This window comes from Labeo rohita, chromosome 5 (genome assembly GCF_022985175.1).
Source record: "Labeo rohita strain BAU-BD-2019 chromosome 5, IGBB_LRoh.1.0, whole genome shotgun sequence".
In the NCBI taxonomy this organism is placed as follows: Eukaryota; Metazoa; Chordata; class Actinopteri; order Cypriniformes; family Cyprinidae; genus Labeo; species Labeo rohita.
This window is the reverse complement of record NC_066873.1, coordinates 32,017,741-32,029,416: the sequence shown is the minus strand read 5'-3', so window position 1 is coordinate 32,029,416 and position 11,676 is coordinate 32,017,741. Positions and strand designations below refer to the sequence as shown.

Below are 11,676 nucleotides of genomic sequence, written 5' to 3'. Positions count from 1 at the left end.
TTTAGGCTGACAGAATGCTTCAGTCTTACAGAAGTTCACTTTCAGAACAAAAATGTACAAATAATTTAAACACCCCCTTGTCATCCAAGATGTTCGTGTCTTTCTTCAGTCGTAAAGAAATTAAGTTTCTTAAGGAAAACATTACAGAATTTTTCTCTGTATTATCGACCTCTATGGTGCCCGTGAGTTTAAACTTCCAAAATGCAGCTTTAATGCAGCTTCAAAAAGCTCTAAACAATTCCAGCTGATTAAGAAGGGTCTTATCTAGTGAAACGACTATTTTCCAAAAAAATGTACAAAATATTTTTTAACCTCAAATGCTCGTCTTGTCAAGCTCTGCGATCCACGTGCAAACTCTGTGTCAATATAGTTAGGGTATGTTGAAAAACTCCCATCTCGTTTTCTCCTCCAACTTCAAAATCGTGCTACATCGCTGCAGAAGTACTGACCCAGTGTTTATAAATTGAACGCGCAAGGAAGAGTCAAACACAAAGTAAAACAGCGATGTAGGACAATTTTGAAGTTGGAGGGGAAAATGTGATGGGAGTTTTTAGACATACCCTAATTGTATTGACCCGGATTACACAGAGTACGTATGTGCATCGCAGAGCTAGACTAGATGAGCGTATTAGGTTTAAAAAAAACAAACAAACAAACAAACAAAACACAAATTGTACTTTTTTTTTGTTTGTTTTTAGAAAATAACCGTTTTGCTAGATAAGGCCGTTCTCCCTCGGCTGGGATCGTTTAGAGCCCTTTAAAGCTGCATTTAAACTGCATTTTGAAAGTTACGGGCACCATAGAAATTCACTATATGGAGAAAAATCCTGAATTTTTTACCTCAAGAAACATAATTTCTATATGACTGAAGAAAGAGAGACATGAACATCTTGCATGACAAGGGGGTGAGTACATAATTTGTAAATTCTTGTTTTGGAACTTTCCTTTAAAACATGACCTGTTCCATAGGACATTATTTATAAACTAACTGTATAGCACTTCCATTTTATTTAAAATGTTAGAAATAACCAGAATCAGTGGAATTGTATTTAGAACCTTTTAAAAGAGAATGAAACATCATTAGTGTCTGTTTTTTCTTTTTTTTTTTACACAAAACACTGTTGCATGTGACTGCTGGCAAATTGAAGTCCACCTTTCAAAAAAGATGATCAAAGATTTTTTTCCAACTTTGTACTGCAAAGAATTAATATGTGCCAAATGGCCATATGTAACAAATGGAAAGTGGATTATTATATTTTTATATATTAAATATGAATCTTAGTTTTTCAGTTTAATAAAAAAATAAAAACATTTTAACAATAATTTTATGTTTTAAAAAGGGATATTGAATTGTTCGTATAAACATTCGGCATGTGACTGAAACACTTTCTTCTCTTAATTTGATGTAGTCTATGATGTATTTTGACCATACATATTGACTAAATGACCATAGTGGCACATCTTACCCCACTCCTCCATAGCCAAGATGTGTCAGTTATATTTCACCACAAAGCATCATAAATTATCACACAACTGTAAAGAAATACTGGTAAATATTCTTTCATTGAACACTCAAGACAAAGTAGTTTTGAATGGTTATTATTAAGTGTTTTTACACATGGAATATAGTAAATGGAACAACATTAGATGGAAGCATATAATTGGGGTGTTTCAAAATAACAGTAAACCTTTCTAGCTTTTTACAAATTAAAAAAAAAAAAAAAAAAAAAAGAATAGTTAGAAAAAGATACATTAAATAACTATGCTGATAAATTTACATGACAGAAGAAGAAAAAAAAAAAAAAAAAAAACTTTCAAATTGATTTACTTTATCATGACTCCGTGTTGGGGCCCAGTAAGAAAAAGAATGATGGTAAGAGGAAATAAAACACCAGTGTCCTTTAAAGAATTTGGCCATGTGAGCAACTCGAGAGCGTGGCTGAAACCCACAGGAGTATCTTGCATTTCTTCACCTTTCCATATCACACCAAACACTGACACTACAATCACCATCTCAATACAGCAAGGTGGAAGCATGCAAGATCTTGCTTCATTTTTGTCATTGTCTTTGGCTTGCAAATTCAACAGTGACTCTTGAAGTAGAAGAATGGGAGGAACATTGAAAAATCGCATCTCAGTAACTCTAATGAACACGCTTTTTATGGATTTTACAAGAGATTGTAACAAGAACAGAGCTCAGAATGTCCATGCAACGTTACATTACAGATGTTCAACAAACCCTGAATTTACAAGATTTAAAGAAATAATTCACAACCTCATTTTACACAGAATTACAAAAATCTTTACAAAGATGCTACAGCACTGCCATTGCCACAGATGAACCGCCGTGCTGTCACATCCTCAACTGATCCGAGCAAACATGATTGTAAAAACATGAAACAAAACGTCTTAAAAATTGAGCCGATTCCATGTTACAAAATGAAGTCTAACATTTAAATTGAACAAAAAAGGAAGCATGTTTTTCTGCACCTCTGTGTTAATACAACTTGTTAAAAGCTTTAGTAATTGTCCAAAACTTTATCATGAAGTTCCTGAAACCTCAAGTATTCAAGGCCACAGAATGATCTCCTCTATATATGCAGAATACCTTTATCACTAGGCGTCACGAGATAAAATATTTTATATTCGATTAACGCGATCACACGTCTCAATTTTTGAAACCTTTCTCGTAAAAATAAAACAAAGCATAGTCGTACTGACAAAACAAAAATGAAAGATATTCGTGAACAAATCAGGTTTAGAGACAAGAACTCCATACAAAGAGTGCAGTATTATTAGACCTCAAACCTTCTACACCGTTCGAGGTGTGAGCTAAATTGAGCCTGCAGATTCAACACATTGAAAAGACATTCCATCTGTTGCAATACTAGACAATTAAAGTCCCCGAAATGCAGTACTTTTTAAAAGAAAATCTGACAACAAAAAATCTTGGGGCCTAAAAACAAAAAACAAAAAAAAAAAAAAAAAAAAAAAAAAAAAAAAAAGAGAGACAAAAGACAGGATTCCTTCCAAGTTAATGGTCTGAGTATAATGTACAGTGGGCTAAATGCAGCCCTTTCAACAACCCCTGAACTGGTGTGATGGTGAGTCCCATTGGGCAGATGCCACACTGAAGTGGGGTTTAATGATTGGACTGAGGGATTAGTCAGCCGCATCTGTACTTATTTATATCCCTGCTGATTCCAGGCCTGCCCATAGACGCCGTAAGTCGGCATCTGCCAGCCGTTGGGCACATACTGACCCATCTGCTGGCCATTGCCGTATGACTGACCCCACTGTCCATAAGGCTGGGCCGCGTAGGTGGGTTTATTCTGTTGTGGAAAAGGACAAATAGTAAAACTTGAGTTTGCAATAAGGCAGAGGGCAAGTGCATGTTTCTGACAGGTAATGTCTGTCACGATAACTTTTTGTTGTGCGATAGACTGCCCCAGAGATAACTGTGATAAGCAATATTATTGTCATTTTATGCCACTGAATATATTATCATAATATAACAGCATAATAATGCAAGGCGGCCTACACACTTTCAAATTAAAATATTCTTAAGAATATTTAAATATAAATTAAGTATCAAAATATTAGATACCTTAAAAAACTTGAATAAAGAGTAAATAAACATTTAACAAAAAGGTGCAAAGTAATAAGTAGAAAAAAAAGAAAGATGCACAAAGAACTCTGCAAAAACTCTTCAAATATTGTGTGATAAGTCGATATATTGATTATTGTGACAGGCCTACTGAGAGGTCAAGATGAAGGGGTACCTGGGGCATTTGCATCTGTTGCATGGATCTCATATCAGCTGTTTCTTTTCCCCAGTAGCACTTCACAGTATGGCCCTCAATGCAGGTCCCATTTACAGACACAATGGCATGGGCAGCACCCTCATGAGAGTCGAACCTTGAGGAAAAAAAAAAACTGCTAAATTAAGTAAAGGGATAGTTCAAAAAATGAAAAATCTGTCAGCAATTACTCATTCTCATGTCATTCCAAACCCATAAGACCTTCATTCATCTTCAAAACACAAATTAAGATATTTTTGATGAAATCCAAGAGCTTTCTGACCCTGCATAGAGAACAATGCCACTACCACGTTTAATGCCCAGAAAGGTAGTAATGACGTCATTACAATAGACATCAGCGGTACAACCAATTTTATGAAGCTACAAAAATATTTTGTGTGTGCAAAGAAAACAAAAATAACATTTTCCTTCTCTTCCATGTCAGCCTTTGACATGCGTTCACGACAGTACCATGCACGTGTGTGATGCTGCTGACACAGGAGTAGGGCTGCCCCCTAATAGTCGACTAATCGTTATTCGACAAGAGGCTTGGTTGACCAAAAATGTTTTAAATTGCTAAAAAAATAAATAAATAAATAAAAAACCCACAGGCAAAGTCACACAGTCTGTGATGGACAAATCGTTAACGGCTGGTCTATGTGGTAATACAACACATCAGGCAGGACATCGTCGACCATCACCCTTCATCAACCTTAAATTTGGCTTATCTGAAATATGTTGGTACCAGCAACTTTACATGGTCGCTCAATCTAATGTCAGAAAAACGTGTGCTATTCAAGTGTCTGTGCGGAGTCATTTTTGGTCATACAGATAATAATACATCTTTCGAATCTGTAAAGACTCTACATTTATTTGTGTGTGCTCACAATAACAACAAAACATTGTATTTTTGTAAAATAAAAGCAAGCATGATGCACTTTCTGCCACATCGTTTTCTGTGAACATGCCTTACAGACATGAAAAATATATCTATAGAGAGTGAAATGTCTACTTTCAAACGAACCAATTCAAATAGAAAACAAATATTCTTAGATTATGTAAGCCAGATGAAACATACAGGCGCATCCACTACTGCGGAGATGACAAGTCACTGTCGCCAACTTCATTTCTTAAGCCGAAAACAAAGAAAGCACTAGTTTATCAATAAATTATTCAAATGTTAATGCAGCTTCCTTATGGTTTTACCCTGACTTATTCATAACCATTACTTCTGTCGTTGTGAAGTGGCAAATTCTATGCATGCGCTGAGCGCTTATTAGGCCATGTAGGCAATTAAAGGCTCATTATTATGATTTAAATGAACGACTACTAGTCGGCCAGAAAAATCTTTAGTCGAGGGCAGCCGTACACAGGAGCTGGAATTCTGATATAGAACCCAGATGCACTGCATCGTTTCAATTTTCTTTGCGCACAAAGTATTCTCATAGCTTCATACTGACATACCTCACAAATGAGTAGCCTTTCTCCGGGAAAACCCTGATCTCCATTATCTGCCCGAATGGAGAGAAAGTCTGTCTCATCAGCTGATCTACAGAAGATGAGAAAAACACATTCAAATGTCACATTAAATATGAATTTCAAAAAAACATTTCATCTAGCTCATATATTTTTTTTATTTAATGACATTTATTCATTTACTGACAGTAAGTGCAAACCTGTTTGAAGATTCAACTAGGCCTTATAAGATCATATTCTTTTCACAACATAAGTACAAATTACAATATTTAGACATTTATACAAACCTGAAAGGCCAGAAGCAATGCCACCACAATACACGGTGCAGTTACTAGGACTCGACTGGTTCAGGACCTCCTCATAGGACAAGTGTTTGCTGCTGGATGCTTGAGATCAAAAAGAGAGAACATTTGAGTAGTACAACACAAATAAATGACACATGATTAAAAAGAAAACCACCCAATTCCATAATAGAGACCAAACAAATGAGAGACCAAAGAAACTGTCAAATTATACGGTTTAGACTGACTTACCTTCATTGTTTGATTTAGGAGCTGATGGCTTTCTTGTGGCCCAGTTTGTTCTGATCTGTCTGCCTCCCAGCCACTGGCCATTCATTTGCTGAATGGCACTTTCTGCATCCTATCAGTGGCAACAAAACCAATCAAACTGATCAATAACAAAAAAGCCATAAAGACACACAAAAGTTACTTTCATGTCATCCTGCTGCAACAGAGTATAACTTTACCATCATGGCACTTTTAGACCAAATAACACGCAAATACTTACCCACTTATTAATAAAGGAGATGAAACCGTATCCTTTAGATTTGCCTGTGGCCAGATCCTTCACCACACGGGCGTCACTGCATCAAACACATGAAGGCAGTGAAAATCCGAATGTAAAGACAATCCAGCACAGATGAGGTTTACATAGCACTTAAATTACACAATATTCCACTTACGATATCTTTCCAAACGGAGCAAAGGCTGCTCTGACATCATCTGTTGAGATTTCTGGGCTCAGGTCACCAACGAAAACGTGGAAATGATCTACAATAAAGGTTGGAGGGGAAATGGTTAGATATTTCATAGACCTTGAAGCAAAAGAGAAATACTATTCATGCTTCATAGTTTTATCACATAGACTCTTATACATAACACGACATGCACATGCTGGATGAAGAGGACACTTACTGCTTGTGTCTTTCTTTTGACTGCCTGGCATTGAGGCCCAGTTAACTTTCATATCCTAAGAGAGAAAGCAGAGAAGAGACCAGCACATTAAGACAAGCACCTGCATATTAAGCATCATCTTCATCTTACTTAGCCGCATAATATGGCGAGCCTCCAAACGCAGAAGAAATAATCTGACAATAAAATAAAAACCCAGGTTGTCACTCAGGTTCAAAGAAAAAGGGACTATTTAAAAAAAAAAAAAAAAAAAAACTCTGGAATTATTTTCTACATAGTAAAAGAGGCTAAATAGCAGACTTACAAAGAAGTGACATTATCAACTTGTATTACTCCTCAAATGGTCCTTCATTACCTGTTGAGGATAAAATATTTGCACTGAATATATTTTCGCCAAGGCTTTGCTAAATTTGAAGGCCTGGTACAGGTGTAGATGATGAGAAAGCAAGGCTAGATGCTGACATATATGGAGGGGAGGATCAAAAATAAAAATGGTCCACCTGTACCCAAAAGATGACTTAAAAAAACAAAACAAAAAAAACAACAACAACATGCTTTGAAGAGTTGTACATGGAAAAAGTAATTAGGAGCTCCAGTGAACCAATAAAGGATTCTAATGTATTGCAAGGACTTTCCAGATAAACATTTTTGCTTATTTGATTATCCACCAAACTACCAAAACAACTCTAGTATTCTCAGCCATATTTAAATATTACCATGTTAAAGCCCTTAGCTACCAGTATGAACGTACAATGAACACATCTGTGTTTACTGTGCATTGTCATATTGCAGTTTTCTACTTTTTGCAGTCTGTAAAAGCAGCAATATGCCACAAAGATAAAATAATATTTTAACAAAAAAATAAATAAATAAAAAAATTAGCATAAACAGTGTAAATCCTGGGTCAGTATACACTGACTTGTGTGTTGTAAATAGTTGATGAGATGAAGGGACTTAAAAGGAGGATTTGATGCACAGGGTAAAAGCAACTTACCTGTAAACACACTACAAGTGTGCTAACTAAAGATATTTAGCGTGTCATCTTAGTATATAGCATTAACATAGCTCTGACAAGACCGCAAAGGGGTGTAACCTCATTTCAAATCATATCTTATCTACTTTTGAGGGTGTGTTCGCAATATTTTACCTTTCCCAAGATCTTCCTGCCATTCATGGCAGCCAAAGCTGCAGCAGCATGTCTGTTCTCATAGAACTCCACAAAGCAGTATGGGTCATTTCCAGCCGTCTGAAAAACAAAATGAATTGGGTAAATTTTGTGCAAGTTAAGGGTGTCCAATTTTTCTAAGACCTATCAAAATCATTTGTGAGTAACGGACAAGAATTTTCTTAAAGAATCATTTCAATCAAAATTACAATTTGATCAAACTTCTCATTATTACATGCAAGAGAAATGTACTCTACACAAGACAAAAAACTAGATCCTAAGTTAACTACCGAAATTTAAATAACGTCTAAGACTCTACTACCTTCCATAACTTTTCCAGGCCTAAAAAAAGCACAATTTATTTCCCGGCATTTCATGACAGTGGAATCTCTGGATTTCGGATGTTTTTTCAACTCACATCAATTATCATTTTACAGCTCTTGCAGGGACCAATCTGGGAGAACACTTGCAGGATGAGGGCCTCCGTAACGTCCCTGGAGAGGTTCCCGACATACCTAAAGACACAGAAGAGCACAGCAAACTGAAAAACGCGGTCAATGCGTCGCGTTTTTCCTCCATCTCTCACGCCAGCAGCACATTCCGCGAGGTTTCATTTCTGCCACGTTTTCAGCGCACAAGAGCGAACTGCTAACATGATCCAAAAGCTCTATTTATGAGAAAAAACACACATAGTAAACAGTCCGTCCGTCTGTTTCAAGATTTTACATCAGAGGAAAGTGTGATAAGGGCCCTGTGGGGATATAATAACATTTAAGCGCTTTTTTGTAGTTAGCTCATTGGGTAACGGAAAACTAGCGCTACAAACGGAACTTGTGTACTAGCAAAAGCCTCTTTTGCACGGTAATTAGTCATAATGGAGACACACTAGACCATCCATTTGCACATAACCGAAAACATTATAGTAAGGTTAAGGGAAACACTGTATTCTTCACCGCCACCTCTGCTAGGCTCGGTTCCGCTGCCCCAGTTTGGTGTTTGTCTAGCCGGCTTGTGCTGTGGGGACTGAAAGCATGGACGCCCGTCTCAGACTTCATATATAACATAAAGAGTAATTAACGGACTTATGTTCTTGAGCTGATTAACTAAAGTTTGGCGTGCTGCGCTTGCGACCTTTGTGGCGCTTTACTAAACGTGTTTAAACACGAGTTTGGCTTCGTAAAGTGGCCGACTAAACTACAGCAGCACTTACAATGTCCTGGGCTGGTCCTCGTCCATCATCATCATGCTGGTGGAGAAAAGGTTGACGCTTTGACTAAAAACTGCTCTGTTTTTAACGTTCGAGTGGATAAAGCTTGTATGATTTTAACTTGTTAGTTAACGCGAATTTACTGGAATAACTTCCTCTGACGTTACTCATGAAACGTCATCACATGACGTTGCGAGCGCTCTTCTTTAGCTCCTGCTGTTCGTGGAGAAAGAAACCGATTACTGCCCCCTATCAGGTCGTGCGCTGACCCTGATGGCAACGAGTCCGGCTCATTTCGGCGGATCGGTTCTTTCGACTCTCTCGTGATTCTTTTACGTTACATGCTCCCCAACATCCAGGCGAGACATGTTACTTGCTATAAACGTTTCAGTAAAGCCAAATGTAGATCCATAAAGCTTTATTTATAAGGGCATTGATTATTTTTTAATATGTCATAGTTTAGTTGAAGGTATGATTCCTCTTACAAAAATTAAGTCATTTAGAAAATCTGTTAAATGTTCATATTTAATTTGCATCTAAAACTGATACTAAAGTTCATATACAGTTATTGGTGTTCAGTCTGATTTGGAAACAAACTGTTCAATCATTAAAGCCATTCTGTGTGAAATAGAGGAGGGTAGTGGCTTTTAGTAACTTGTTATGGTTACATAGGGGCAAAATGCTTTATAGAAAATAAGAGGAGGCTAGATAACACCAGAGTGAATTTGGGTAACATGAAAGAGTGCCACACTCTGAAATACAGAAGGGCAATGGATTTCGGGAAGCTTGGCTGTCAGATTCTGTGTACCTCTGTGTCTATTCAAATAAAAGCAAAATGCTTTCTAGAATATAAATAAAGGAGGCCAGACATCACCAGATGTAATTTCATAACATTCAAGCAATTCTGTGTAAAATAGAGTAGGGTAACAGATTTTGGCAACTTTATATGTCTCTGAAGCTGTTCACATCCAAGGGCCAGTTTAGTGGTTTTTAACTTAGCCACTATATTAAGACAAACTAAGCCAAGTGGTAATGAGTCTTATTTTTCAGGTTAAGTTTAATATATATATATATACATTCTCTCTCTCTATATATATAAATATGTATATAACACTAGTAACAGAATATAATAAAATATACACAGGTACAGGCTGCCGAAATGTGTGCGTGTGTGTATATATATATATATACACACACACACACATTTCGGCAGCCTTTTACTAATGTTGTAGTCAAGACCACCTAATCCGAGACCAAGCTGAGACCAAGACCATTGTGTGTTGAGACCAAGACCAAGAGCGAGACCGAGTCAAGACCAAGACCAGACAAGCACTGCTCAAATTCATCTGAAAGATCCACATTTACTGTTTGAAAAAAAATCTAATATTAATAATTAAGAAATAAATACAATCTGAATAAGACACTATACAAAGCTGTTATCAATCAAATGAAGTCACTAACAGCAGAATTTATCTTTGCAGTGGCACAGAAGCTGCTTCTGAATTGGTACAACTACAAATGCATAAATAATGTTAAGAGTAATGTTTTTTTATGTAATTTTGTTTATTGAATGTTTGTATAAAAGCAATATCAAATTTGTGACAACAGCTCTCTTGGTCTTGTGATATTGCTTAATTATATAATATGTTATAAAAATCCAGATCTCATACAAGTACTTTTTTGCAACATCTTAAATTTTGCAGGCGTTTGTATTAATTTTGGTGGCATTTTTCCCTCAATTACTCATTCATTTCTGACAATATTAATCATTAGTTCTCAGCCAGGGGGCCAAGGCCCACTAGGATGCCTCCAAAAACTTCCAAGTATCTCAAATTAAGATACACTAGTATAAAACAAATTATTTGGTATTGTTATTTAATTATTTAAATAGTTATGATGGTTCTAAATAAATCAGACAATACATTGGCAATTTAGTGATTTCCCCACAGTTGTGGTCTGGACCGGTCTTGAAATAAAATCCAGAGTCCTATTAACTGAGACAAGACAAAGACCGGCCTTGAGTACAACAACACTACCTTTTACTGCCTTTTTGGATTTGGTTACTCTGTATCTCTGTGTCCACATCAGCGTAAAATGCTTTCTAGAATATTAAATAAGTAGGGGTTAGACATCACCAGAGTGAATTTGGGTAACATTAAAGCCATTCTGTGTGAATTAAAGGGGGTAACGGGGGTTTCGGTAACCAAAATTTTCTTTAAGTAAATGAACCAGTTTTACAGCACCCTATTTCTCTGTAGTGCTTCAACAGACGTGCACGAGAGCTTTGGGCGTTCTCGCAACATTTGTGACCCTGGACCACAAAACCAGTCTTAAGTTGCTGGGGTTTATTTGTAGCAATAGCCAAAAATACACTGGGTCAAAATTATTGATTTTTCTTTTATGGCAAAAATCATTAGGAAATTAAGTAAAGATCACGTTCCATTAAGATATGTTATAAAATTCCTACTGTAAATGTATGAAAACTTAATTTTTGATTAGTAATATACATTGTTAAGAACATTATTTGAAGAACTTTAAAGGTGATTTTCTCAATATTTAGATTTTTTTCCACCCTCAGATTCCTGATTTTTAAATAGTTGTATCTCGGCCAAATATTGTCCTATCCTAACAAACTATACATCAATGAAAAGCTTATTTATTCAGCTTTCATATGATGTATACATTTGAAAAAATGACCCTTACGACTGGTTTTGTGATCCAGTGTCACATATGATGCATTTAAACAGCGATATCTAGTCGTCAACCGATTCACTGAAAAGATTCGAATCAGAGGCAAGCGATTCGTTTAAGAGTCGTACACAGCTAACGGACACA

At 36.4% G+C, this 11,676-nt stretch overlaps 1 protein-coding gene across 1 annotated transcript; it reads right to left on the bottom strand.

Annotated features, from left to right (window-relative positions):
* Positions 1 to 1,583: 1,583 nt before the first annotated feature.
* On the bottom strand, positions 1,584 to 9,051 carry tia1l (cytotoxic granule-associated RNA binding protein 1, like). The gene is made up of 11 exons (XM_051110767.1): positions 8,845 to 9,051; positions 8,053 to 8,149; positions 7,617 to 7,715; positions 6,473 to 6,527; positions 6,241 to 6,328; positions 6,066 to 6,141; positions 5,810 to 5,918; positions 5,564 to 5,662; positions 5,265 to 5,349; positions 3,783 to 3,918; positions 1,584 to 3,332 (listed from the first exon to the last, which is right to left on the bottom strand). The coding sequence occupies exons 1-11, from the start codon at positions 8,877 to 8,879 to the stop codon at positions 3,183 to 3,185; spliced, it is 1,029 nt and encodes a 342-aa protein (XP_050966724.1). The 5' UTR covers positions 8,880 to 9,051; the 3' UTR covers positions 1,584 to 3,182.
* Between the last annotated feature and the right edge of the window lie 2,625 nt (positions 9,052 to 11,676).

What these genes read in the sequence shown, in the direction of transcription:
- tia1l (XM_051110767.1), bottom strand. Translation starts at nt 8,879, where the DNA reads ATGATGATGATGGACGAGGACCAGCCCAGGACATT. An exon ending in GCAGGAAGATCTTGGGAAAG is followed by an intron (nt 6,528 to 7,616) that starts GTAAAATATTGC and finishes TTTCTCTCTTAG; the next exon opens with GATATGAAAGTTAACTGGGC. An exon ending in TCCTAAATCAAACAATGAAG is followed by an intron (nt 5,663 to 5,809) that starts GTAAGTCAGTCT and finishes TTTGATCTCAAG; the next exon opens with CATCCAGCAGCAAACACTTG.